We start from the raw sequence: 23,919 nt of genomic DNA, 5'->3' as shown, positions 1-23,919 counted from the left end.
ATTGAGGACTCTTGCCGAGTCCAGAGAACTTTTCCCCACAGAGATGTTCCACATAATCTCAAATGGTGCTGAGAATAGAGCAGTAAAGCATTTTTCTGTCAGCGTTCCAGCCCTTTGCTGCCGCATCAATCAGACCGGTTCCGCTTCGGTTTCTCTCGGCACATCTGCCAAGACGCCAGCTGGCTATCGACAGGCTGTTCCAGGCCTGGGCTTCTCGTCAGCACAGATTGACAGGCGCAGGATGGTAAAGTAATAGAGATTAAACCTCCGCTTGCAAACTTTTACAGCTGCGAGCCCCAGAGGTGAAGAGCTGCCGTACACACCATGCCGCTGGGCTTTCTTATAGTCACGCACCTGTAGCCACTCCTTTCCCCTGCATCCCCAGCTGCCTTGCACAATTAAATTAGCTGCGAGAGTTCAGAATAAGCCAAATTAAACACAGGAGGCTGGGGCTTTGCAATTTTAAAAGCCTGAAATGTATCAGTGCCTCGAACCAGCAGCAGAAAAGGTGTTTATTCTGATACCAAGCTGCTCTAAATCTACAGGGGTAGCATTAGTGAGCTGCTGCGCTGGAGACATCCCTCGGAATAGGAGGCCCAAGGAAGTCACCGAGATAAGGCAAGGCTGCCTTTGTGAAACAGTTGCTCTGCTTAAAGGACCATTTTCCAAGCACAATGCAGAGATCAGAGAGCTGAAGACAGGCCCTGGAGGGTGGCATCCGGTTCAGACCACGGTCTCGTTCACACCCTGCCTTTCAGTTCATTCTTAAAAGAGTGAGAAGCCAAAGAGCGGCTTTATCCGGGGCACGGCCCCGGCCCTCTGGTAACGCGGCTGCAGAACACAGCACTTGGGTTTGTGTGCCGAAGGAGAACCAACACCCCCGGCTCAAGTGTTCTCATTCGCCTTTGAAGGCCGGCCCCTGGTTGAATGGTGGCAGTAGAGTAAAGCCGTCAAACTTTATTTAAAAGAACGGTGGCTGGATGATTCGAATGGCTGGCCAATGGGATTATGGAATCACCTAATTGATGGTGGTGCAATGGCCTATGCCCAACAAACTGGTCTCGGGGCTAATTCCCACTAAATAGGTGATGACCACAATTGACCCCTCCTGGCACCAAGTTAGCAGGGGGTGAAGACCCAACTACCTTCTCACCCTCTAGAAATGGCCCCTCCCGATCAGGGTTGAGGTGGGGGGGAGGGAAGCTTGCCCAGCCACTGCCCACCTTGTACCTGCTCTGTGGACAAAAGTGGATGGTTAAGGGCTGGAGCACCATCGTCCTTAACTGGAAACAGTGTGGCTTAGTGAACAGAACACTTGCCTGCAACTCAGGAGAGCTGGGTTCTGTTCCCAGCTCAGTTGGTGACCTTGGACAATTCACCTCCCAGTTCTGTGCCTCGGTTTCCCTATCCATAAAATGGAGACAATGCTACTGATGTCCTTTAGAAAGCACTTTGAAAGGCGCTAGGTAAAAGATTGGGATTAGTGAGCAGGGCTGTGGTTCAGAGTCGCACACATTCTAAATAGCGGGGGCTGTCAGAGGGGACACAACAAGTGCCTAATCTGAGCTCCTGCTCCCCAGAGGCCCAGCCCTGCACGGGGTTAAATGCTCTCCACTCACATGAACATGGGTAGGATCTCTAGGTGCCCCAGCACCTCAAGGTGCTGGAACATAGTTCTGCATCTCCGCTTTCCTGGGCAGAACCCTGGTGCCAAAGGAGAGGTCTTAGGCTAGTACTTCTGCTTAAAAAGCAAAAGCAAAGCGAGGATCTGCCAGCAATGCACCCTGGTTACTTACAGAATTGGTAACCAAACCCTGTACTGTGCTCAGGTGGAAGATGCAACTTTATTTATTCACCAGGGCTACATTTTTTTTTTTTTTAATTTATTGGAATCTAAGACGTTGTTTCCAACCTACGACATACTAGGGAAAGTCCCAGAGGACCAAATCTAAACAATTACATTGATATAATCAGCCGGAGAGGGTGATGACAGAGAAATTCAGTTCAGATTTCAGAGGCGGAGGAGGAAAGTGCACATTTGCTATTTGGTTTGAAAATACAGTCTCCTCTTTTCCCCTATGGGAAAGGAACATGGTCAGAAAATAATGCTCCACCATTCTCAGTCAGAAGGGAGAGGCTGCCTCCGTAACTGGCCCAAAGTAGCCATTGGGCAACAGTCAGGAGGGGCAAGTGGTACCTGGAGCATGACCACTTCTTGCTCCAGCCCCTAGTTTAGGCCTGACCTGTGTTAAGCTTCAAACCACAACAACAGTGTCTAAACCTGACCATCCTCATTGCAGCCTCTCCCCCATTCAAGGGTCCCTCCCCATCCTGGGACCCGGTGGGTATAGCCCTGCAAATCTGTAGAAATCCACTTTATATCCGCAGACCATATTTGCGGATGTGGATACCAATTTTGTATCCATGCAGGACTCTACTTGTGGGGTGATCCATCCAAGCAGGGTCCATCCCTATGTGAGATCCTCCCACTCTCCATATCTTGGCCTCCCAGGAGACAATAGTGAGGTAAACACCACAACCCAATTCTTGCTTGCAAGGTGCTAATGCACTTTCCCTGGCCTAGGGGTGCTAGACCATAGCGTGGATTTGTAAAGCATTTAGAATATGGCTCATCCTTTTCTACGCTGCCCAGGGAAACTGTGTTTAAACCCAGCCAACATGGTTGAACTTCAGGATAGACAGCCTTATATCTTGGCAGTGGCAGGACACCTGAACCACTCCTCTATGCTCTCTGCTTGAATTAATCTTAACCAAGAAAAAAAAAGCTACACACAAGACGTAGTGGGTTTCCCCCCTCACCCGAATGAAAATAGATTTAGAAGTGAGAGAGGTTTTGCTCCAGCAGGACACCTTGGACTCTGAATTGTGGGTTTAAGAGCACTTGGTGGATAAAAATATATACAGTGAGACCAAGGACCTTTAAACAGAGAGCTCACGTACAGTGGGTATGGGCGGTGGGGCTTGGCCTCTGATGGGTTATAGACACTGGATTGGGTTCCAAAGCGGAGATCTCAAGCCAGTGCAAAAAAGAGCATTTTCTCCAGTTTCACTCATACAAACAACCCCGCCTTCGGTGTGGTTGTGCCCCAGTAGGGTAGAGACGGAAGCTGCTTTGTCTCATTTTAATTTCATTAGGGAGCTAAAGTGAGGTGAAGAGATTCCGGCTACTAAGACCAGCAGCAGCTTGCAACCTCATTTAGACAGAAAGTGAAGGGTCCTTGGTCTTCATGAGAAAAAAAGGAAAGAGCAAGACGTTTTGCAACGTGGAGAAAGAGCAAGTGAGAAGGCCTGACCCCACTGAGAACAACAGACGTCTTGCCGTTGAATTCACGGCTACCAGAATGCAGCCTGGAGAGTCCGGCAAAGAGCCAAACATTTGCTCTCAGGCCTTGTCTTTGCTGGTTCATATGTTGTCCTCATCCAGCATTTTGTTGACCCCTTCGCAGATCCTCTGCAGGTGGGTGCGGTAGGGTTCAGAAGGTCCATACAGCGCCGACAGGAACTCGTAGTCCGCAAAGTGGTTGAAGACGTGATTGATCCTGGAGTGGGACTTGGCCGTCAGGTGGGTGTTGACGGCCTGGTGGAGCAGGTCGCGGCACTCGTTCAGCACGCTGGACATGACCCTGCGGTCAAAGGTGAAGTCTATCTGGTAGAAGCTGACGGCGGTCATAGCCAGGGTGTGCACTTTCTTGCGGAAGTGCTCCATCAGCCGCAGCTCATCGGCGCTGAACTGCCGATTGCGGTACAGTACCCCCAACTTCATGACGATCTTGATCAGGTTCTTGATGATCTTCTGGGCCTCCTTGCGGTTGTGGGTGAATTCCTTGGTGACACGGTACAGCTCGTCCAGAACCTCGCTGCTGGTGTCATCAATGAAGATGTTCGCCATGGTCTTGGAGGCCATCTTGCTCAGCAGCTTTTTCTGAGCTTGCAGAACCAAGTTCTTGGTGCTGAAGGTGTCCATCTTCTCTGGAAGGGAGGAAAAAAAACAGGACCATGTGATTCAACCCTTGCCCTGGAGTAATGATCCCTCCCCTCCTGGCCCAGGTGTGCACACACACAAAAGCATCTTGGGCTAAGAGCAGAGGAAGGTGGGAATCTGGCCTCCTGCATTTTATTCCAGTTTTGGGATAGGAGGAGGGTCTAGTGGGCAGAACAGGCAGGGACTGAGCATCAGGACGCCTGGGGTCTGTACTCCGCTTTAGGAGGGCACGTGGTTTACAGAGTAGGAGACTAGGACCCAAGACTCCTGGGTTCTTTCCCCCTTTCTGAGATCAGGTGTAATTTAGTGGCTAGGTATTACTGTGGAATAAAATCCCCTAAACATCAAAGGAAGGTCGATGCACTGCGTACATTGGAAAGGCCCATTAGACCTACATTACTGTCTTCCCACCTGGGATCTGTATTGCTACCTACGCAGAATAAGACTTAGCACCCATTTTAACGTGCCCGCCTTAAAATCTGGCTCGTTTCTTTGAGGGGGAGACCCACGTGCCATTTGTTGGTCGTGTGGCAGGTGAGCGGCCCTTTAGCACAGCACAGCTCGCGCCCAGAGAGCGGATAGCATTATAAGCCACGTTTGCGGATATAATTTTGTTCAGTCCCTGCAACATGCCAGAGAGCAGCACTCCTGCTGGTTTCCTTTTGTGTTTGTCAAAGTACATCAAAGCACTCTATTTCTCCGGCTCCCTGCTATGCCAGAGTTTGGATTCTGGAACCCATTCAGTTTCCTGGCTGGATGATAACCTGCGCTCACCATTACTCAGGGACCGATTCTCCTGCCGCGCCCCACCGGCGCTGCGTGAGGGGAATTTGATTCCTGCAAACCCGCCAAGGAAGAAAGAAGTGAGGCGCTCATAAGCAAGGTTATCAGCTTAGCTGAAAGCTGCACACAGATGAATGCAGCAATTCAGGCAAGAGAAAGACCTAGAGACAGACAAGACCTGCCTAGGACTCAAGCACACAAACCGAGCCACTTAGCCAGTGATTGTGTTAGAGACCGAAACAAGTGAATGAAGCAACACAGGTGCTGGGCTTCATCCTGCCTGGAACAGCAACACACTGCAGACCAGGATAACTACAAGCTCTCATGTTAGGACAGCTGGGAAAGAGAAGCAGGTTGGTGATGCAACTGTTTGCATATGGTGGGACCTGTTTACGCTGAATTTGAACAAATTTGGTTTGGCGCTTTCATTGGCTCAAGAGATCTGTGTTTAAGTCCCAGCTCTGTGACCGCGGGCAAGTCATTGACTTGCTTGGTGCCTCAGTTTCCCCATTGGTCAAATATGGGTAACAATCCTTCCTTTTGCCCACCCCTTGTCTGTTTAGGTTGTAAGAGACTAAGACTCTGTAAGAGACAGAGACTGCCACTACAGCACCTAGCACAGCGGGGCCTTGATCTTGGTTGGAGGGTCTAGCTGCTGTTGTAACACAATAAATAAAAATGTGTTTCACTGCGTTGACCTGATGGACAAAAATTACAGCACTGGCTTCGGGGAAGCTCTGCTGAGAGGGAAGTCATTCTGGGGCTTTGGCCTCAGCGGGCTCAGCCATTGCGTGTATATGAGGCACACCACATAAGAGGCTGTATATGTTTGTACAGCTCCTAGCACAAATGAGTCCTGGTCAATGAGAAGCACTCCCCAGGCACTATGATAATACAGATCATATGGGATGGGAAGGTAATCCAGGCCACTGGGGTGAAGCCATTAATAAGTCGATTGCTCTGAAGCATTTTCAGTGTCTCCCTTTCCTAAATAATCCAGTTTCAAACCTTTACCCTCCGGAATCATGCTCTTTAATATTTGTACTTTAAGCTTTCGGCACTTGCTCTCTGAAAGTCAGGCCCCTTTAAGGGGTCTCCAGGTGGCCCCCAGAATCACTAGCCCTTGCTGAAAACGCACCTCTCAAATGTTTTGAGTAACATCAAAACTGGGGTTAAGATGGCTTTACTGGTCGGTGGAAATGGAGTCATTCAAACAGGGGCAGGGAATGAGGACACAGGTGCTATGGATTATAAATCCTAACTCTAAACTGTGGATCGCCAAACCCTTTATAAAGGAGGGCAGTATCATTATCCCAATTTTACAGATGGGGAAACTGAGGCAGAGTGGCACAAGGTGCGTGGTAGGAATTGAAACCAGGTCTCCTGCTTCCTAGTCCTGTGACCTCTACATGGGGCATACTGCTGTTTGTAGCACAATAACAGAGATTGTGATTAAAGGAGGGAGCATAGTCTAGCGGTTAAAGCACTGAATATGGAGTTAGGGGGACCGTGATTCCATTCCTAGCTCTGCCGTACATTCCTTGGGTGACCAGGGGCCAGTCACTTCATTTCAACATGCATCAGTTTCTTCATCTGTAAATTGGGACTAAATACTTACCTACTTGACATGAGGGGAAGATAGTGAGCTCAGGTTTATAAAGTGCTTTGAGATCATCCAGTGGAAGGTGCTTTAGACCATTCATAGAATATCAGGGTTGGAACTCCATCTAGTCCAACCCCCTGCTCAAAGCAGGACCAATCCCCAACTAAATCATCCCAGCCAGGGCTTTGTCAAGCCTGACCTTAAAAACCTCTAAGGAAGGAGATTCCATCACCTCCATAGGGAACCCATTCCAGTGCTTCACCACCCTCCTAGTGAAATAGTGTTTCCTAATATCCAACCTAGACCTCCCCCCCCCTGCAACTTGAGACCATTACTCCTTGTTCTGTCATCTGCCACCACTGAGAACAATCTAGATCCATCCTCTTTGGAACCCCCTTTCAAGTAGTTGAAGGCTGCTACCAAATCCCCCCTCCGCCCCGCCCATTCTTCTCTTTTGCAGACTAAATAATCCCAGCTCCCTCAGCCTCTCCTCATAAGTCATGTGGCTCCAGCCCCCTAAACATTTTTGTTGCCCTCCGCTGGACTCTTTCCAATTTTTCCACATCCTTCTTGTAGTGTGGGGCCCAAAACTGGACCCAGTACTCCAGATGAGGCCTCACCACTGCCGAATAGAGGGGAATGATCACGTCCCTCGATCTGCTGGTACAAGATCATTGTCATCCTAGGGTTTACATTGGAACAACAGTCCAACTAATAGAACTGGTGACTCTGAATCAGTTCCTCAACTGGTAGCAATACAGCTAAGCAGGAGAGCTGCCTCAGGTCGGATGACAAAGGTGCCGGTGGGAGCCAGCGCACCGAGCTCCAGCCCGCCGGGAATTTTCCATTGCAAGTTCTAAACCCCTGCAAATAGGGGGCATTCACGGAAAGGCTGGCCCAGGCTTAAGGAGGGTATAAATTAAGTGAGCAGTAATAGAGCAGTCAAAACTGGTACTGTTGCAAGATGTTCCACGCCGCGTTATTTACAGCCCTTTGGAAACACAAAGGTTTGCAAGTATTTCCTTTTATGTGAAAACATTGATTTTAACAGCGTGAGTCGGGAGCTGAGGGCTCTCTCTTTACTAATAAAGAAATGGAAAAAATACAGCCTGCAATGCTGAAGCTGCAGGCATCCTCCTAACAGGACAGGCTTGTTTTCTGCCCGACAGGCAGACGAGAGATAAGTTGGTATCGAGAGAGGCCGCTTGCGAGAGAGGAGAAAGCAAGGGGGAGAGAAACCGAGCCGCTCGATCAGGGGCGTGGGCGGCAGTACGGGGGCTATGATTTAGCACCTGCATTTCAGAAAGTTAACTTCCCCTGCTCGTGGGAGGCTGCAGTTAGCTTTGCTGTGGCTGTGGCACTGGTAGGGCAGCTCCGCTGTCTGCCAGTGTCTTTTCATCCAGGGATCTTTCCAAAGACCGACGACCCATGTTGGGCGAGCAAGCGTAGTGACGTGACAGCTCGGAGCGCCTGCCTTAGGAGAGATGGCAGTGGGGAGAAGGTTGGCTAGGCAGCTATTTCTCTATGGTGGAAGCCGCCTTACGCTGGCCTGATCCCCATTTCACAGATGGCAGAACTGAGACCCAGAAACCGTACGGCCCTAGTTTTCCAGAGCAGTCCCCGGTTTGGGAGAGGAATAATTTGAGGCACGCTGGGCATCCCCAGCTCCCACTGACTTTCTCTGGAGCTGGAAGTGCCCAGAACTTTGGAAAAATCAGGCCCCTTTATGGTATCTCAAACCGAGCACCCCCAAAAAACTGGGGCTTCCAAAATCCTTGGTCACAGCTCAAGGCCTTGGCCTAAAAGACGTGGGGCTGACTTATCCATTTGTCCTTTCAGAGCAAACTGACGCTGAGCTCTGAAAGGGACCATTTTGATAATCTAGCTTGACTTCCTGCAGAGCACAGGCTGCAGAACTGAACACAAGTGACAGAAGAGAAAATGAATCTGGCACATTTTAGAGCATGCGACCTTACCAGCTGTGATCCTCTCTGCTCTGCACAGACATTACACTTCCCAGGGTCTTTTCTGGGAGAGTAAGGCTTTGCCTCCCTGTCCTCGCCCAAAATTTCTGCTCCTTCCAACCTGTTGATGTCTTATCCGTCCTGCCGGTGGCTTCACCCCAGAAGTGGCTGCATTTCAATGCTGCTGTGTGCCTGCAGTTTGCAAAGCGCCTTGGGATCATGAAAGGCACCCGTATAAATAGAAATTCCCACACCCCAAACCTTTGTCAGCTGAGGTTGACCAAGTACAACCTCCACCCACACAATCCTTTAAAAACAAGGAAATGCCCAGCAAAGGGAACCTTCTCTAAAGAGCCTGCAACACCCATACAGCCCTGTAAGCAACCATGGTAACAGACACCACACAACACTCCCTCGCATTATTAATTTAACAATGCCTGGCTCTTACATAGCTCTGTTCAGCCACAGATCTCAAAGCACTTTAGACGGGGAGGAATGGAATCGTTACAATGGAGGGCTGGAAGGGCCCTTGAGAAGTCATCTAGTCCAGTCCCTCCACGCTGAGCCAGGACCAAGTAAACCTAGACCATCCCTGACAGGGGTTATTAGTCCAAGCTCTTCTTAAACACTTCCACCACCCCTCTAGGTCACCTGTTCCAGAGCTTAACAACCCTCGGAGTTAGAAGTTTACCTTCATATCCAACCTGTCTCTCCTGCTGCAAACTAAGGTGACACCCTCTTGTCCTACCCTCAGTGGACACAGAGGACAATTGGTCACCGTCCTCTCTATAGCAACCTTTTACATATTAACCATGTCCGTCCGTCCCCGGCCTTCTCTTCCCTAGAGCGAACAGCAGGGCCGACAAGGGGGGATGGGGGGGGAAGCCAGTACAAATTACCGGGGCCCGGTGGCCGGAAGGGGGCCCATCTTCCCCCACCTCTCGTCGGCCCCGCTTAGCCGGTCTGCCCTTGCTGGGGAGCCTGAAAAAATTCCAGGCCCGGCTTCTCCGCCCCCCTCGTCGGTCCTGTTTAGCTGGTCCACCCTTGCTGGGGGGCCGAAAAAAAATGTTCACCGGGGCCCGAACCCGCTCTTGGTGGCCCTGGCAAACAGGCCCAGTTTTTCAACCTTTCCTCACAGGTCACATTTTCCAAACCTCTTCTCATTTCTGTTGCTCATTTCCCTTGCGTCTCAGGGCGCAATCTGCCTCAGGTCACCCCGCCGGCTGGCTGCAGAGCCAGGAACTCAGGTCTCTCCAGTGCCAGTCTAATCTCTCCAGAGAGCCGTGCTGCTCCTGGTTCATCCAGTTCTAAGGATCACTCCATGCCAGGGGGCTCTAAATGGGACTTGGCAACATCACCCCGGACTTGGGGAATGAATGAATTAATTCATATGCCTTCCCTCCGTGCCGAACCCCTCTCTCCTGCTAATCTGTTACTATCCTCTCAACATGCTCCCCCGCCCCCCGAAGCATGGCTCACTTCCCATTGGGCAGACGCTACCGTTTAACGAGTGACTGGAGATTTCCCTCGAATGAGACATTTTCCGGCTCAGACGAGCCCGTCAGGCAAAGCCTCCTCCTCGTTCCATTGTTCACCGCGGCGCTGCTTTATCAGCCGACAGAGGAAGAGGCAGTTTTGCCCCAGCACAAGTTAGATTTCCTTCCTGTCACTCACGCTTCCAGCTCTGCTGGAGTTTGAAAACACCTCTAAAAAAAGCCCCAACAGCCTCTGAAAGTGCAGTTCGCTCTGTGACACGACGGTGGGAAATGGAGCAAGGCTCCGCATCTGTCGAGAGGAAGGATGGGGTGACGGTCAAGGGGCTGAAGATGCAGCGTCCAAGACTGCAGCCGTCTCTGCTTTCCCGTCTCTTCCAGACACCTGAAGTTCTCTCAGAGCTCTCTCCTGCAGTTGGGAGCCTTGACACTTCAACGTGACCATGAGGAAGGATGGCTAGTGGCTAGGTTGCACTCCTAGGATGCAGAAGACTGAAGTTCAATTCTCCGCTTGCCCAAGGTCACGCAGAAAGTCTGTGGCCAAGTCACTTTGGACAGGGTTGCTTCCCAAGCAGTGGGTCACGACTCACCAAGAGGTCGCAGGAAGGATGTAGATGGGTCAAAGGCCTGGGTGCAGAGGGGTCAGGGCTAGGGCTGATGTAGGGAGTGTTACCTAATGGTTAGAGCCGGTGACTCCATGGTCTTGGTCTGTGTGGATATTGCAACCTGGCTCTGTGGGACAATATCTAGGGTCCTGGGTGGGACTGTACTTCGGCAGCTGCACTGCTATCTTTATCCAGCTAGCTCAAGATGCCTACCCATGCTGCAAGCACTGCCGTGCCTCAGTTTCTCCATATGCACAATGGGAAATAGCAATTCCCTACCTCCCAGGGGTGTTGTGAGGATAAATAAAGATGGTGAGGTGCTCAAATACTATGGTGATGAGGACCAAGCAAGTACCTTAATATACAGATAGATCTTCCAAGGCAAGATGGGTGCATGTTTTAATCTGCCGTGCCCAAATTCAGGATTCAGTTTCTCTCCCCGTCGAGGATGCCGCCACTGCTACCGACAGCAGAGCAGTGAGCTGCTTTCCTGGCCTCGCTGGATGGCATGAGCCGTGTTATCTGTTCGGCTGATGCTGATCCACCAGCATGACCCTGCATTGAAGCATGTCTTTGGCTTTGATTCAGTGGGTTTTACTGCCAGACGTGAGCGCTGATGGGCCTGGCGATAGGAGGGATTGGAATGAGGAAGGGCCAGGCACCTGGATCAATCCACGCCTCAGGCGTGACCATGGAAGTAGGCACAAAGACCAGGGTGGGAGAAGGGGGTGGTCAGGCGGATTCATCATCAGAGCAACAGGGAGTAGCCAGAGACCTCAGCGGGGAGATAAGCAGAAGTGGCTTCATGCAAAGCCTTAAAGGGAAGAACAAGAAGCTCGAACTATCCATGGGGAGTAGGGGGAAGCCAGCGGATACACCCAGCTGTGGGCAAAGATAAATCCAGTGAACACTGTTCACCCACAGAATCCTTTCTGTACCTGTTCCTCTCGGCCCCAAACCACGGAGAGCCCCTCCCCAGCTCTCACAAAGGGGCTCTGAACACAGGGCAGTTACAAACGTGTTCCTTTGCACATGCGAAGTTGGCACCTGACGCAGAGTGAGTTTTGCCACTCTGCAGCAAGGGCAACTCTCAGGGCGGAAAAAACAAACTGAGTTTTAATAAGAGCTTAACTGAAGGGTGTGCAGCGGAGAGAGCATCACCAAATGCCACCCCCAGATATCAAGTGACAGCCGCAACCTGGCCAACGGAACACTAAGCTAGAAACCGCATAGCATCAGAATCCGCTTTCCCTGGCTGATCAAACACACAGGGCCTGGCCCGGGAGTAAGAGCCTCCCTTGACCTCCGCAGTGTGGCAGCCACTTAGACCAGGTCTGAGTTTTAACCCTTTCATTGGGGAGGACGCGCACCACAGGACCGCAATGGCATACGAACATTTCCGTTCACCCGTAAACATGGCACATGGTAACCTTTGCACATCCGGTGACAGCTTCATGGTTCCCCCAGTCCCGCCTGCTCCTGAGATGCTGACACAAGCCTTCCTCTGTGGGTACATGTAACAGAGACAAAGCCTGATCTCCTCCCCAAGAGTGGTGCACATCAGGAATAACTCCCGCAGCTACCAGCGGAAGCGAGGGCCGAATCAGGCCCCGATTGTTTAAAAGCAACCCCCTGCGACGAATCAGAAAATGGGTGCTTCGTGAATCTGAAAACACTGTCATCCTGCCAGCACCCAGCGGAGACTGGTGACATTTGAAAGGGATTAGGCAAAACTGACACATACAGGTGTGTGCAGGGAGCCAATCTGCAGCGCTGCATCCAACTCCGGCAATGTTGTCCTCCCAGGGGCCTCTGCTATCAGCACGGCTCCGCGGGGAGCGGGCTTCGGAGCCTGAGTCCGGCCCCCTTCCATTCCACAAGCTGGGAAGGGAGCGGAGGTGATGATTGATTATTTCCCACTCTGCCCCTCACTTCTCTTCCCCCCCCATTTCTTCCAGACGCTGCACACCTGCACTGCTTCCACTCCTGACGATGCTGGTCTCAATTACCGGAGCAACTGTCAGCCGTTCCCCTTCTCCCGCCGAACACCCACCCACCGCTCCCTTGATGGCGGGATGAATATTTCATAGAGCAGCACAAAGGCACTTGAATAATTTATGGGTCAGCATGGAGAGAGAGCCTACAGCATGTGGAAAGAGGCGCTGAGAGCAGGCAGGCACCTCCTCCTCCTAGCGCTTGTTAGGGCCGCGTTCACATACCCGTCGAAGCCCCCTCAACCCCCCTCCGTTTTGCCTGGATTTATAACTTGCCGTCAAAAGTTTCCTCTGGTGCGAAAGTTCTCTGCTCAGAGGGCGCGTTAGACAGCGGGAGCGGCATCTGTCCAGCTGGTTGGGAAACCAGAGATGAATGTGGTGTGGGTCGAGATGCTCCCTGGCTGCCCTGGAACTCAGCTGTTCCACCATTTCCCTGCCAGCGCGGTGGAAAGCAAGTCTGGCAGGAACGCCTCGCCACCCGAGGGCCTAACCTGGGTCTGCTGGAGAGCAGCGTGTCATGCCAGAGCCTGACAGGAGCAGAGCAATCCGGTGCGCAGTGCTTCACTGTGCCATTATCTTGTCTACACTGGGGCAAGGCAGCGTGCTTAGGTCTGGTTCTGTTACACTGAGGCCCCTTTATGCCATCCTGGCCTTGAAGTACGCGGAATATCCCCTGTGCAGAGGGCATCCCAAAGCGGAGCAGAGCTGCACAAGGGCTATCCCCAATACACACACATTTAAACTTCTGCCCGCGTTTGGGGCAAGCCAGCCGGGCTCTGTAAAGAGGTGAAGGAATTTCAACAACTGTCCTTCTCTTCCGTTTCTCTTCGTATGGCTCTGCCCTGCAGTACCACCCAGCAGTTCTCAGAGCGGCTAACGGACAGTCATTTAATTAAGCTTCACTGCCATCCCAGGGAAGCGTTAATACGACCATTAAAGATTGGGAAAGAGAAGAGTGAAGTGACGTAACCACACAGAGCAAGACCACGGAGTCACCGGCTCTAACCATTAGGTAACACTCCCTACACCAGCCAACTCCAGATACCCTTGGCAGCGCTGTTATCTCTCCCTCCCAGGCCTGACTTTTAGTGGCGTTTGGGGGTGGGGGAATAAATAATTAAAGAGGTACCTCATCTCCTGCAGCCGCTGTTGTTCCCCGTTGCCATGGGCGCCAACAGCCTTGCTAGCTACACCTTCCCCAGCAGCCCCCTCGCTAACATCTACCAGCTGCTCGAGAAACAACCCGGGCCCTTTGCAGTTCTCCTGAAGTGGCCAAATGTAAGAGTTGATCAGTAGCCAAGCGACCGAAGTCTTGGGAGGCAGACTGTGTACAGAGCGGGCGGGTCCGAGGAGGAGAAGGAGACGGAAGCTACTGTGTAAAGCCCCTCTCTCTGACAAAGGAGGCAGGAATCCGGTGAGCCAGCCATGTGTACACACAGCGGTGGCCTATCCCACTTAAAGTGACACTGGGCCGGCGTGGTGCTGTTATTACCGGCTGCAGAAGCGCTGGAGTCATAGGCCAGGGCCCCCGATGGTGCTCGGCGTTGTTCAAACCCGGAACAAAGAGACGGCCCCTTCCCCAAAGGGCTTACAGTGAAAGGTTCAGTGTGGGGCCAGGACCAGGGGAGAAGACGTGGGACTCCTCTAGTCCGGGAACACGGGCTGTTTTCCCTCTTGGTGCAAGCCAGGCCTGGCCTAAGCTGGGCCTGCTGCAAGGCCCATAGGGGCTGAGAAACACTGTTCAGTGGATGCTGTGAAACGAGTTGGGGAGGCCTCAGTCCAGGCCCCAAGAGCATAGGGCTAGGACAGCGGGAAACTGGCTTGACTCAGGGCTGCCTTGGCCAGGCCTCCTGCGGCTCACCCCTGCCGTTGCTCTGCCCCCAACCATCCCATGTGCAGGCCCCAGCCAGGCAGGGGGGAGTTGATTAGGGGACAGGTGGCTATGCAGCGTAAAGGGAAGCGCTAATGTGTTATTGTAAAAGGCCCTTGGGGTTCCTGACCCTTTGCGGCAGAGAGCCCTGAGCGCCTTTAATTAGCCACCCAGCCGTGGCAATGGAAGGTCCCCTTGCCACCAGCATGGCTTGGGGCATACTCCGGGGTTTCAGATGGCTAGGATGTTCTTTGGTTTCTCTTGCTGAGGCCCATCAGCAAGGGGCCGGTTAATGCAGCTGTGACTGCTGTAAGCTGGACGCCTGGCTGTTCAGAACCGGACTGAGAACTCGCCAACTCATTTCACAGAATCCCCCAAACAAGCACTTCTCAGCACTCACTCCACTCCCGCTATTAGCACGCCAGCCCCCCGTCGGCCCCTCGCTGCTCCCAAGCGTGGAACTGATTAGGAGTGGCAGGAAGCCAACAGACACAGCAGGGCGGAAACCAGAAGCCGTCTGAAATAGTTCTTAGGGTTTCTTCTTTGGAACAGGCCACAGTCGCTAATAACCCTGCTCCGACTGGTAAATAGCCAACTCGGAGCAAAAACCAGAGATGGCCCTGAACCCGAACCCTGGATCCGGCTCTGGGCTCACCGCTCAGATGGATAAGAACCCGCGACAGATCTGAGCTATTCACGTACCGCCTGGGTGACAGAGTGCTGGGAACTGCCTGGTGATCACTGGGGCTCCAATCAGCTTCCCCCGGAAAAGGCTCAAGGACCGCGCCTTCCCCTGCTCTGGAATATCATGGCAGTGATGCCTGGGATTGGGAACGGATCACACGACGTTGCCACTCAACAGAGGGAGTCAGAGAGGTTCCTGGGGCATCTGAGGTCAGGGACAGAACGTGCCCTGTTGTAGCCTGAGCCTCGGTTACTCCGTTCCTGCACTGGAGATAGGGAAGCTTTATGTCACCACTGCACTCTCTGTATTCTGAAACATGCAGGAGCCTGCCCGGTCCCAGTAGAGAAGCCCTGGGGCTGCTCTGACTTATACGCCCCTTCCCACAGCCCTCTGTGGGCCCTGAGAATAGAGACTAGCTGTGATACAGGGCACTTGGCTGTGCCCCCAACCTGCCCCTACATCAGGGCCAGGGAGCAGGACCAGCATAGAGCCTGTAGGCCAGTTCTACGCTGGCTGGGAAAGCTCCCTGAATACAGGGAGGGGAGATTCTTGGAGGGAAGAGGTGCTTCCGTCCACCTTAAGGTCCCTTTCCACTGACCCTCAGAGCGCTTGCTCCCATCACAGCAGCATCCTTCCAACTTTGGGCATAATTCTCTGGGAGGGGCAGGAAGCGGGGCCGGGTGGATCATGCTCTGTCCCAGAATGGAGCAAGGATACAGAGGGGCGAGTTATTTTGAGGCATCTCTCTTGCTTTCGGCTCCCTCCCTTCCTTGTCGAGCTCAGATCAGCAGCTCTCTCTTCTGGAGCAACTTCCTCCCGCCCTTGCTCAGGAGGATGGTGAGTAAGGAGGCTCATTAGGAAGAAGGAGCTTTCAAGCCCTCCACGCCCCATGCGGAGACGTCTCAGCTGACTGGCACATGGATGCTCCCAGCTAACGGGGTCTGTGCCTTTGAAAGGATCATTGCGAATATTAAGCCACTTTAGAAGCAACGAAAGATTCTCATGAGGCGGGGGGGAGGCTTGTGGTAGGTGCACCCCAAATTGGGCCTAATGGGGCTGGCTGGGCAGGTGACAAGCAGCCTGCATAGCTCAGGGTGCAACTCTTGCTGGTTTCACTGTTACCCCCTTGACCACGCTGTTCTGTTGGTCTCATTCCCCATCTTGTTTTTTGACATAAGATTGCACGAGCCAGGACTGCGCCAAGGGCCGTGGGTCCTGAGTCTCTGCTCTAGGTGTGACTGAATTGCAAATAATGAACAACAACAACATTTACAGGCTGTGTTCTGGGGTTGCTGCATTTATAAGTTCGCTTTTAAGCCAACTGATGGTCTAGTGGTTATTAGGGAATGGGATTCTGGAGCCCTGGGGTCTATTCCCAGCTCTGCCACTGACCTGCTGGTTGACCTCAGGCAAGTCACTCCCCTCTCTGTGCCTCAGTTTCCCTATCTGTAAAATGGGGTGATGATGCTCAGAGGGACTAAGAGGGTTAGTTCTTTGTAAAGAGCTTTAAGGTCCTTGAATGGAAGGCACTAGAGATGTATATGATGTTACTCAGGAGATCAGGAACACAGAAATAGACAGGATAAGACCTAAAGTCCATCTCACCCAGTAGCCTGTCTCTCACAGTGTGAGAGGTGCAAGAACCCACAGTAGCAGCTGTCGGGTAATCTGCCTCTCACCATTGATCTCACCCTGATCTCTAACAGTTAGAGACTGGCTTAAACCCTGAAATGTAATATCCCTTCCAAAATGATTGGCAATAACAATGATAATTCACATATACTTGTTGTCTCTTTCTGAATCTTGCAAAGTTCTTGGTCGCAGTGACTTCTTGTGGTAATGAGTTCCCCAGTCTAATTATACACGGTGTGAAAAAGTAGTTCCGTCCATCTGTTTTGAATTTACCATCTTTTAATTTCAGTGAGCATCCCCTAAGGCTTGTGTCACAAAGACCGGGAGAACAGATGTTCATAATCTATCAGTTCTAGACCATTCATTATATTATAGAATCTTATAACAGCCCCCTCTTATCTGCTTCCTCTCTAAGGTGGTCCTAATAATAATCCTCAGCTCTTACAGAGCTTTATACAGCAGTAGATCTCCAAGTGCTTTACAAAGGAGGTCGGCATCATTATCCCCCGTTTTATACATGGGGAAACTGAGGCACAGAGTAGGGGAAGTAGTATGCCTAAGGTCACCCTGCAGGCCAGTGGCAGGGCTGGGAATAGAGCCCAGATCTCCTCAGTCCCAGTCCAATTCTCTCTCAACCAACCAGTCTCAATCTTTTCAATCGCTCGTCAGAGGAGAGACTTTCTAGGCCGTTGATCATTCATGTTGCCCTTCTCTGAGCGCCCTCTAAATCTGCAATATCCTTTTAGAGAGGAATTAAATGGCTCCTTTCCCTCCCCTACTGAGCTGCTTTTATAAACTGGTGGATGGGGCTTTAGAAGACAAATCATGCCACACTGTCACTTGTTCCAGCAGAAAACACCACTGATTTTACATAAGAATGACCAGACTGGGTCAGACCAAAGGTCCATCTAGCCCAGTATCCTGTCTTCCGACAGTGGGCAATGCCAGGTGCCCCAGAGGGAATGAACAGAACAGGTAATCATCCAGTGATCCATCCTCTACCACCCATTCCTAGCTTCCGGCAAACAGAGGCTAGGGACACCATCCCTGTCCATCCTGGCTAACAGCCATTGATGGACCTAGCCTCTATGAATTCATCTAGTTCTTTTTTGAACCCTGTTATAGTCTTGGCCTTCACAACATCCTGTGGCAAGGAGTTCCACAGGTTGACTGCGTTGTGTGAAGAAATGCTTCCTTTTGTTTATTTTAAACCTGCTGCCTATTAATTTCATTTGGTGGCCCTTAGTTCTTATGTTATGAGAAGGAGTAAATAATACGTCCTTATTTACTTTCTCCACACCAGTCATGATTTTATAGACCTCCATCATATCCCCCCTTAGTCATCTCTTTTCCAAGTTGAAAAGTCTTATTAATCTCGCCTCATAGGGCAGCCGTTCCATACCCCTCATCATTTTTGTTGCCCTTTTCTTAACCTTTTCCAATATATCTTTTTTGAGATGGGGCAACCACATCTGCACGCAGTATTTAAGAGGTGGGCGTACCATGGATTTATATACAGGCAATATGATATTTTCTGTCTTATTATCTATCCCTTTCTTAATGACTCCCAACGTTCTGTTTGCTTTTTTGACTGCCGCTGCACATTGAGTGGATGTTTTCAGAGCACTCTCCACAATGACGCCAAGATCGCTTTCTTGAGTGGCAACAGACCACAAGGAACAAGCTTTGTTCTCTGTTCTTCGATCCTATCAAGCCATTCAGGGCATGGGGCAATAAGTTAAATGGATTCTGAACAATCACTGCCTCCTCAAATCCCAGTGACAGGCTGGTCGCCCCTTGGACTGGAGTCGCGCTTCAGTTCTCTTGCTTGGCACCAGCACAGTTTACTCCCCTGGAACCAGATCTTCAATAGAGCTCCACTCCCATTTCGATGCCCACGTAAGCAGCCAGGTGCTCAGAAGAGTGCAGCGCGGTGGGTGGAACCCTGGCCCCAATATTTCCCTGGCTCTTTAGTTACCCCGGGCCAGGGAAATATTAGAGGATTGGGTCATAAATCAGGGGAACAAGGCAGCACCCCACAACATCCTCCCTGACCCATACAGTCTGTGGCATTTGGAGTGGGCATCTAACCGTTACTGCTGGTATTCAGACACTACATCGGGGAGCACTGTGCAATGGGGCTTTCCCCTCTCGGATTCCTAGGAGGTGAGAGATGGGGATTCCTAGAACCCGCTGGCATGGGGACAGGGGGAGAAATCCCCATTGCCTGCCCCAGAGATCTGCCAGCATTAAGGACAGCCCAGAGGTGCCTATGGATTCAGGGAGAGAGCAGAGAGACACGTGCCAACCACTGGCACAGAGGGGAGATGCCCACTGCCATGGAGCGACAAGGGAGAGAGATCAGGACGGGCTGGTACTGCAGGAATCAAGAGATGTCCATTAGGGTCTTGTGCCAGGGGAGAGAGAGAAAGAAAAGTGGAGGTGGGGGCAGGCCCTGGCCGGGAGGGGGGGGCAGACGGGAGGGTGATGCCCAGCTGGGGGGGGGGGGGGGGACAGACGGGAGGGTGATGCTCAGCTGGGGGGGGGGGAACAGACGGGAGGGTGATGCTCAGCTGGGGGGGGGCAGGCCCTGGGCGGGGGGGGGGGACAGACGGGAGGGTGATGCTCAGCTGGGGGGGGGCAGGCCCTGGCCGGGGGGGGGGGGGGCAGACGGGAGGGTGATGCTCAGCTGGGGGGGGGGGGGGGATGTCCCAGACTCCCGCCGCGTGGCCCGGGGCTGCGCCTGTCGATTCCCGGGGGGGGGGTCCCCTTTATTCAGGGCTCGGTTCTCCAGCCCGGCCCGTCCCGCGGCAGCCCCGCACTTACCCGCCTCCTGCGGGCACCGGCCCGGCGGGGATGCGCGTCCCGACGGCGGAACTCGGCGCGGGTCCGGTCGCAGGCTCCGCCGCGCCCCCCCGGGCTCTCTCTGCCCCCCCAGGCGCAGCCCGGTCCCGCGGCTGCTCGGCGAGCCCCAGGCAGCGCTCCCGAGTCCCGCTCCCCGCCCCCCCCGCGGTGTAACCCGAGCCCAGCGCAGCCCAAAGTTTCAAATTCAAGGAGAAGGCGGGGGAGCGGGGGGGGGGGGGGGACGGAGCCGCCAGCCAATGGCAGCGCAGGGCTAGCTACAAAGTAGCCAATGAGGGCCGGGGGCGGGCTCCAGCTGGGCTTTGATAGAAGTGGGGGGAGCTGCCCCCGAAGAGGCTCTAGGGCTCCTTGCCCAGGCGCTGGCACCAAGGAGGGCCCCTGCCCCAGCTGTGTCAGCTCCACAGACCTAAGTGCTGGAGCTGGGGGCGCAGCCGCACCCCCTGGCTCCAAGTGGTTTCCAACATAGGGTTCGCTTGGTTCAATGGCTCTCAGCGGCCCCCCCCCCCCCCACTATGCAATGGTGCCTGCACCCCTGTCTGCCGATGCAGCCCGAGAGCCGGGGTCAGCGTCCCCCTGCCAAGGCCTTGGCCTCTTTTGTCTCCCAGAGCTTTCCCTCGCTCTTTCCTCTGGCTTTATTGCCCTGTTTTGCTTCCGCCAGCAGCTCCGAAGGCGCTTGGCAGCTCCCCGGCCCATCCCGGTTCCCACCCTCCACGGGAAGCAGCGCAGGCTGCAATAATAATAGTAATTACCAGCCGTGAGCCTTCTCAGCCCTCAGCCGCACCGTGGCTCAATGGGGCCCCGGCAACAGTCATTAGCTGGAGAGAGAAGGGTCATTATCCCCGTTTCACAGATAGGGAAACCGAGAGACAGAAAGTCACCCGCCTTGCCGTGAGTCAGTGGCAGGAGCCGCACCCAGGAGCCCTAATTGTTACTCGCCATCTCCAACCAGTAGATTACACTGGGACGGGTTCAGTCACAGAGACCCGCCTTGGGACTGTCACCTGATGTGCTGAGGCTACCTCTGAGCCTGTTTTCTCTGCCAGTTGGGGACTTCAGAGCCCTGTCTTGTTAAGCCAGACACGCCAGCTGGTTGCAACACAGACCCAGGGTCCGAACCCCGTCCCCAAGGCTGCAGATTTAACTGAAAACAGCTCAGCCAGTACTCCTGTCTCCAGCACCCAGACACCCAGCTCCCAATCCGTTTTACTCTGTATAAAGCTTAAAGGGTAAACTCATAAATTGTCTGCCCTCTATAACACTGATAGAGAGATATGCACAGCTGTTTTCTCCCTCAGGTATTAATCACTTACTCTGGGTCAATTAATAAAAGTGATTTTATTAAGTATAAAAAGTAGGATTTAAGTGGTTCCAAGTAATAACAGAACAAAGTACGTTACCAAGCAAAATAAAACCAGCAAGTCTAAGCCTAATACATTAAGAAACTAATTCAAATAAAATCTCACCCTCGGAGATGTTCCAATAAGCTTCTTTCACAGACTAGACTCCTTCCTAATCTGGGCCCAGTCCTTTCCCCGGTACAATCCTTGTTAGTTCCAGCTCAGGTGGTAACTAGGGGATTTCTCATGACTGGCCTCCACCTTTGTTCTGTTCCACCCCCTTTTATAGCTTTGGCACAAAGCGGGAATCCTTTGTCTCGCTCTGGGTTTCCACTCCTTCTTCTAAATGGAAAAGTACCAGATTTAAGATGGACTCCAGTATCATGTGACATGGTCACATGTCCTGTGAGACTTCCTTGCCCACTGGCTGGCACACACATATACAGGAAGGCTTACAAAAAACAGACATCTACAATCAATTGTCCTAGTTAATGGGAGCCATCAAGATTCTAAACCACCATTAATGGCCCACACTTTGCATAATTATAATAGGACCTCATATTCCTAGTTCCAGATACAAGAATGATACAGTCATACAAATAGGATGAACACACTCAGTAGATTATAAGCTTTATAATGATACCTTAAAAGAGACCTTTTGCATAAAGCATGTTCCAGTTACATCATATTTACGCTCATAAACAAATTATTATAAAGCATATGGAGTGCAACATCACATACATTTTATCCCAGAGCTGGGAATAGGACCCAGGAGTCCTGATGCCCATCCCCTGCCCCGCTCTCACCACTTGGGTGCTCTAACTTGCACTTTATTTCAAACAGCCACCTATGGGCCCTGGGATGCAGACAGTAGCCATCATGCAGTATACCTGGCCATCCCCTGATCCCTCCAATCCATCCACCGATGCCAGGGGCTGGAAGCAGGGTAGGGTCCTTATGCCAGTTCTGCGCTGGCCAAGGAGGCCCTGTGCACAGGGGGCCATTTCTGCCCCCTTTAAGGCCACTTTACGATGCCAGCAGGCTAAAAGAATGAGTTGCTACGGCTGGAGCTAAATGACCCACCCTTAGGGGATGTCTGCAATCATGGGGCACAGGTGCTGGACCCCCCTGGTTTGAAGTAGGGACTTGCTCTGGCGGTTAGCTGCTGTGGCTTCACTGCTCTGGAACCTGATCTAGCTAGATTTGAAAGCTAGCTCGGGTAGGTCAGCTCGAGCGGCAGTCACCCCGCGATCGCAGTATAGTCCGACCCGCAGCTGGGTGAAGCAGCAGTCTTCTGTGGACTGGCCACGACAGGGAGACAAACACCCACATTCTGGCAGGAGTTACACCGGCACCTCTGAAAACTGGGATCTAACGTTCCCTGGTCCCTCGTCCAGCACATCATCTCCTTGCAACATACCTGCCTTGTGTCTGGGAGCAGCCTTTCTCATGTCACCCCACAGCCCTAATGCAATCATGCCCTTGTATCACCCCAGAGTGTCACCTCAGACATGGACTCAGAGACTTTAAGGTCAGAAGGGACCATCATGATCCTCTAGTCTGACCTCTGCCCATTGCAAGCCACAGAGCCTCATCCACACACTCCTGTAATAGACCCCTAACCTCTGGCTGAGTTACTGACATCCTCAAATCATGATTTAAAGACTTCAAGATACACACACTCCACCATTGACACTAGTTTAAACCTGCAAGTGACCCGTGCCCCATGCTACAGAGGAAGGCGAAAAAAACCCCAGGGTCTCTGCCAATCTGCCCCAGGGGAAAATTCCTTCCCAACCCCAAATATGGGGATGGGTTAGCCCCTGAGGATGTGGGCAAGACCCATCAGCCAGACACCTGGGAGAGAATTCTCTGTAGTAACAGATTTGCCCTGTCCTAGATTTTGAGTCCAGATTTTTTCTGCATCAGCCAGGTCCCCTGAACAGACCTTCCCTGCATTAACCATTCCATGCCTGAAGTTGAATCGCCTCTTTCTCTGCTGGTAAGTTCATACGTTTATTCAACTTTCATCTTTTATTTTAACTGCTCAGATTAACATCATCAAAGCGGCTGCTCCCTGGAAGCTAGGGCGGAAGCCAGAGAAGAGAGCTTTGTTACTTGGTGGTAGTCTGGCCAGAGAGCAGGATGCAGCTGGAATATTTAGAATCACAGCTGTCGACAATGTTCTGTCCACTCCTGGTGCCTAGAGGAACAACAGTATTCCCTGGCCAGGCCGTGTACATCCAGTACTGGACAAGTTACTCCATGGAGCAAGAGAAGTTCCATTGACTTTAGTGTACAATGAATGCATGTGTTTGAAGGTATCTTATATGCACATGTATTTAAATATGTGTAGGTGTGTGCTTGTATGCATATGTGTGTATATTTACATATGTGTGTGACTGTATTTGTGTGTGTGCCTGTGCAAGGGTGTGTGTAAAAGGTACAGTATATATTTATATGGGTGTAGGTGTGTAGGAACCGATGTAGGTGTGAGTATGTGTTGATATGTGTCCACGGGGTGTGTGTAGTCATGTGATTAGGTTTAGGGGTGTGTAGGGGCCACCAAATGAAATTAATGGGTAGCAGGTTTAAAACAAATAAAAGGAAGTTCTTCACACAGTGCACAATCAACTTGTGGAACTCCTTGCCTGAGGAGGTTGTGAAGTCTAGGACTATAACAGCGTTTAAAAGAGAACTGGATAAATTCATGGAGGTTAAGTCCATTAATGACTATTAGCCAGGATGGGTAAGGAAGGGTGTCCCTAGACTCTGTTTGTCAGAGGGTGGGGATGGACGGCAGGAGAGAGATCACTGGATCATTACCTGTTAGGTTCACTCCCTCTGGGGCACCTGGCATTGGCCACTGTCGGTAGACAGGATACTGGGCTAGTTGGACCATTGGTCTGACCCAGTACGGCCGTTCTTATGTTCTTATCTACAGGAGGGGTGTGTGTGTATGAATGTATTTACACGTGTGCAGATGGATAGATGTGTGTGTGTGTGTGTGTGTGTGTAAAGGGCATTTAGATATTTCTAAAATAGTGCGTGTCAGTGTGTGTTTGTAGGGGTCTGGGTATGTATAAAT

At 52.0% G+C, this 23,919-nt stretch overlaps 1 protein-coding gene across 8 annotated transcripts; it reads right to left on the bottom strand.

Moving 5' to 3' along the window:
- Positions 1–1,828: 1,828 nt before the first annotated feature.
- Positions 1,829–20,342, bottom strand: TNFAIP8L1 (TNF alpha induced protein 8 like 1). 8 transcript variants are annotated; one of them, XM_065578444.1, is made up of 2 exons: positions 20,244–20,342; positions 1,829–3,990 (listed from the first exon to the last, which is right to left on the bottom strand). In XM_065578444.1, the coding sequence occupies exon 2, from the start codon at positions 3,983–3,985 to the stop codon at positions 3,425–3,427; it is 561 nt and encodes a 186-aa protein (XP_065434516.1). In that variant the 5' UTR covers positions 3,986–3,990; positions 20,244–20,342; the 3' UTR covers positions 1,829–3,424. The 8 variants fall into 8 exon arrangements, with proteins under 8 accessions (XP_065434516.1, XP_005281233.1, XP_065434514.1 ...); XM_005281176.5 differs by lacking the exon at positions 20,244–20,342 and adding an exon at positions 19,459–19,593; XM_065578442.1 differs by lacking the exon at positions 20,244–20,342 and adding an exon at positions 15,018–15,151.
- Positions 20,343–23,919: the final 3,577 nt, after the last annotated feature.

Source organism: Chrysemys picta, chromosome 25, assembly GCF_011386835.1.
Source record: "Chrysemys picta bellii isolate R12L10 chromosome 25, ASM1138683v2, whole genome shotgun sequence".
Classification (NCBI taxonomy): domain Eukaryota; kingdom Metazoa; phylum Chordata; order Testudines; family Emydidae; genus Chrysemys; species Chrysemys picta.
Note: the sequence above shows the minus strand (reverse complement) of the source record. Positions and strands in the feature narration are given on the sequence as shown.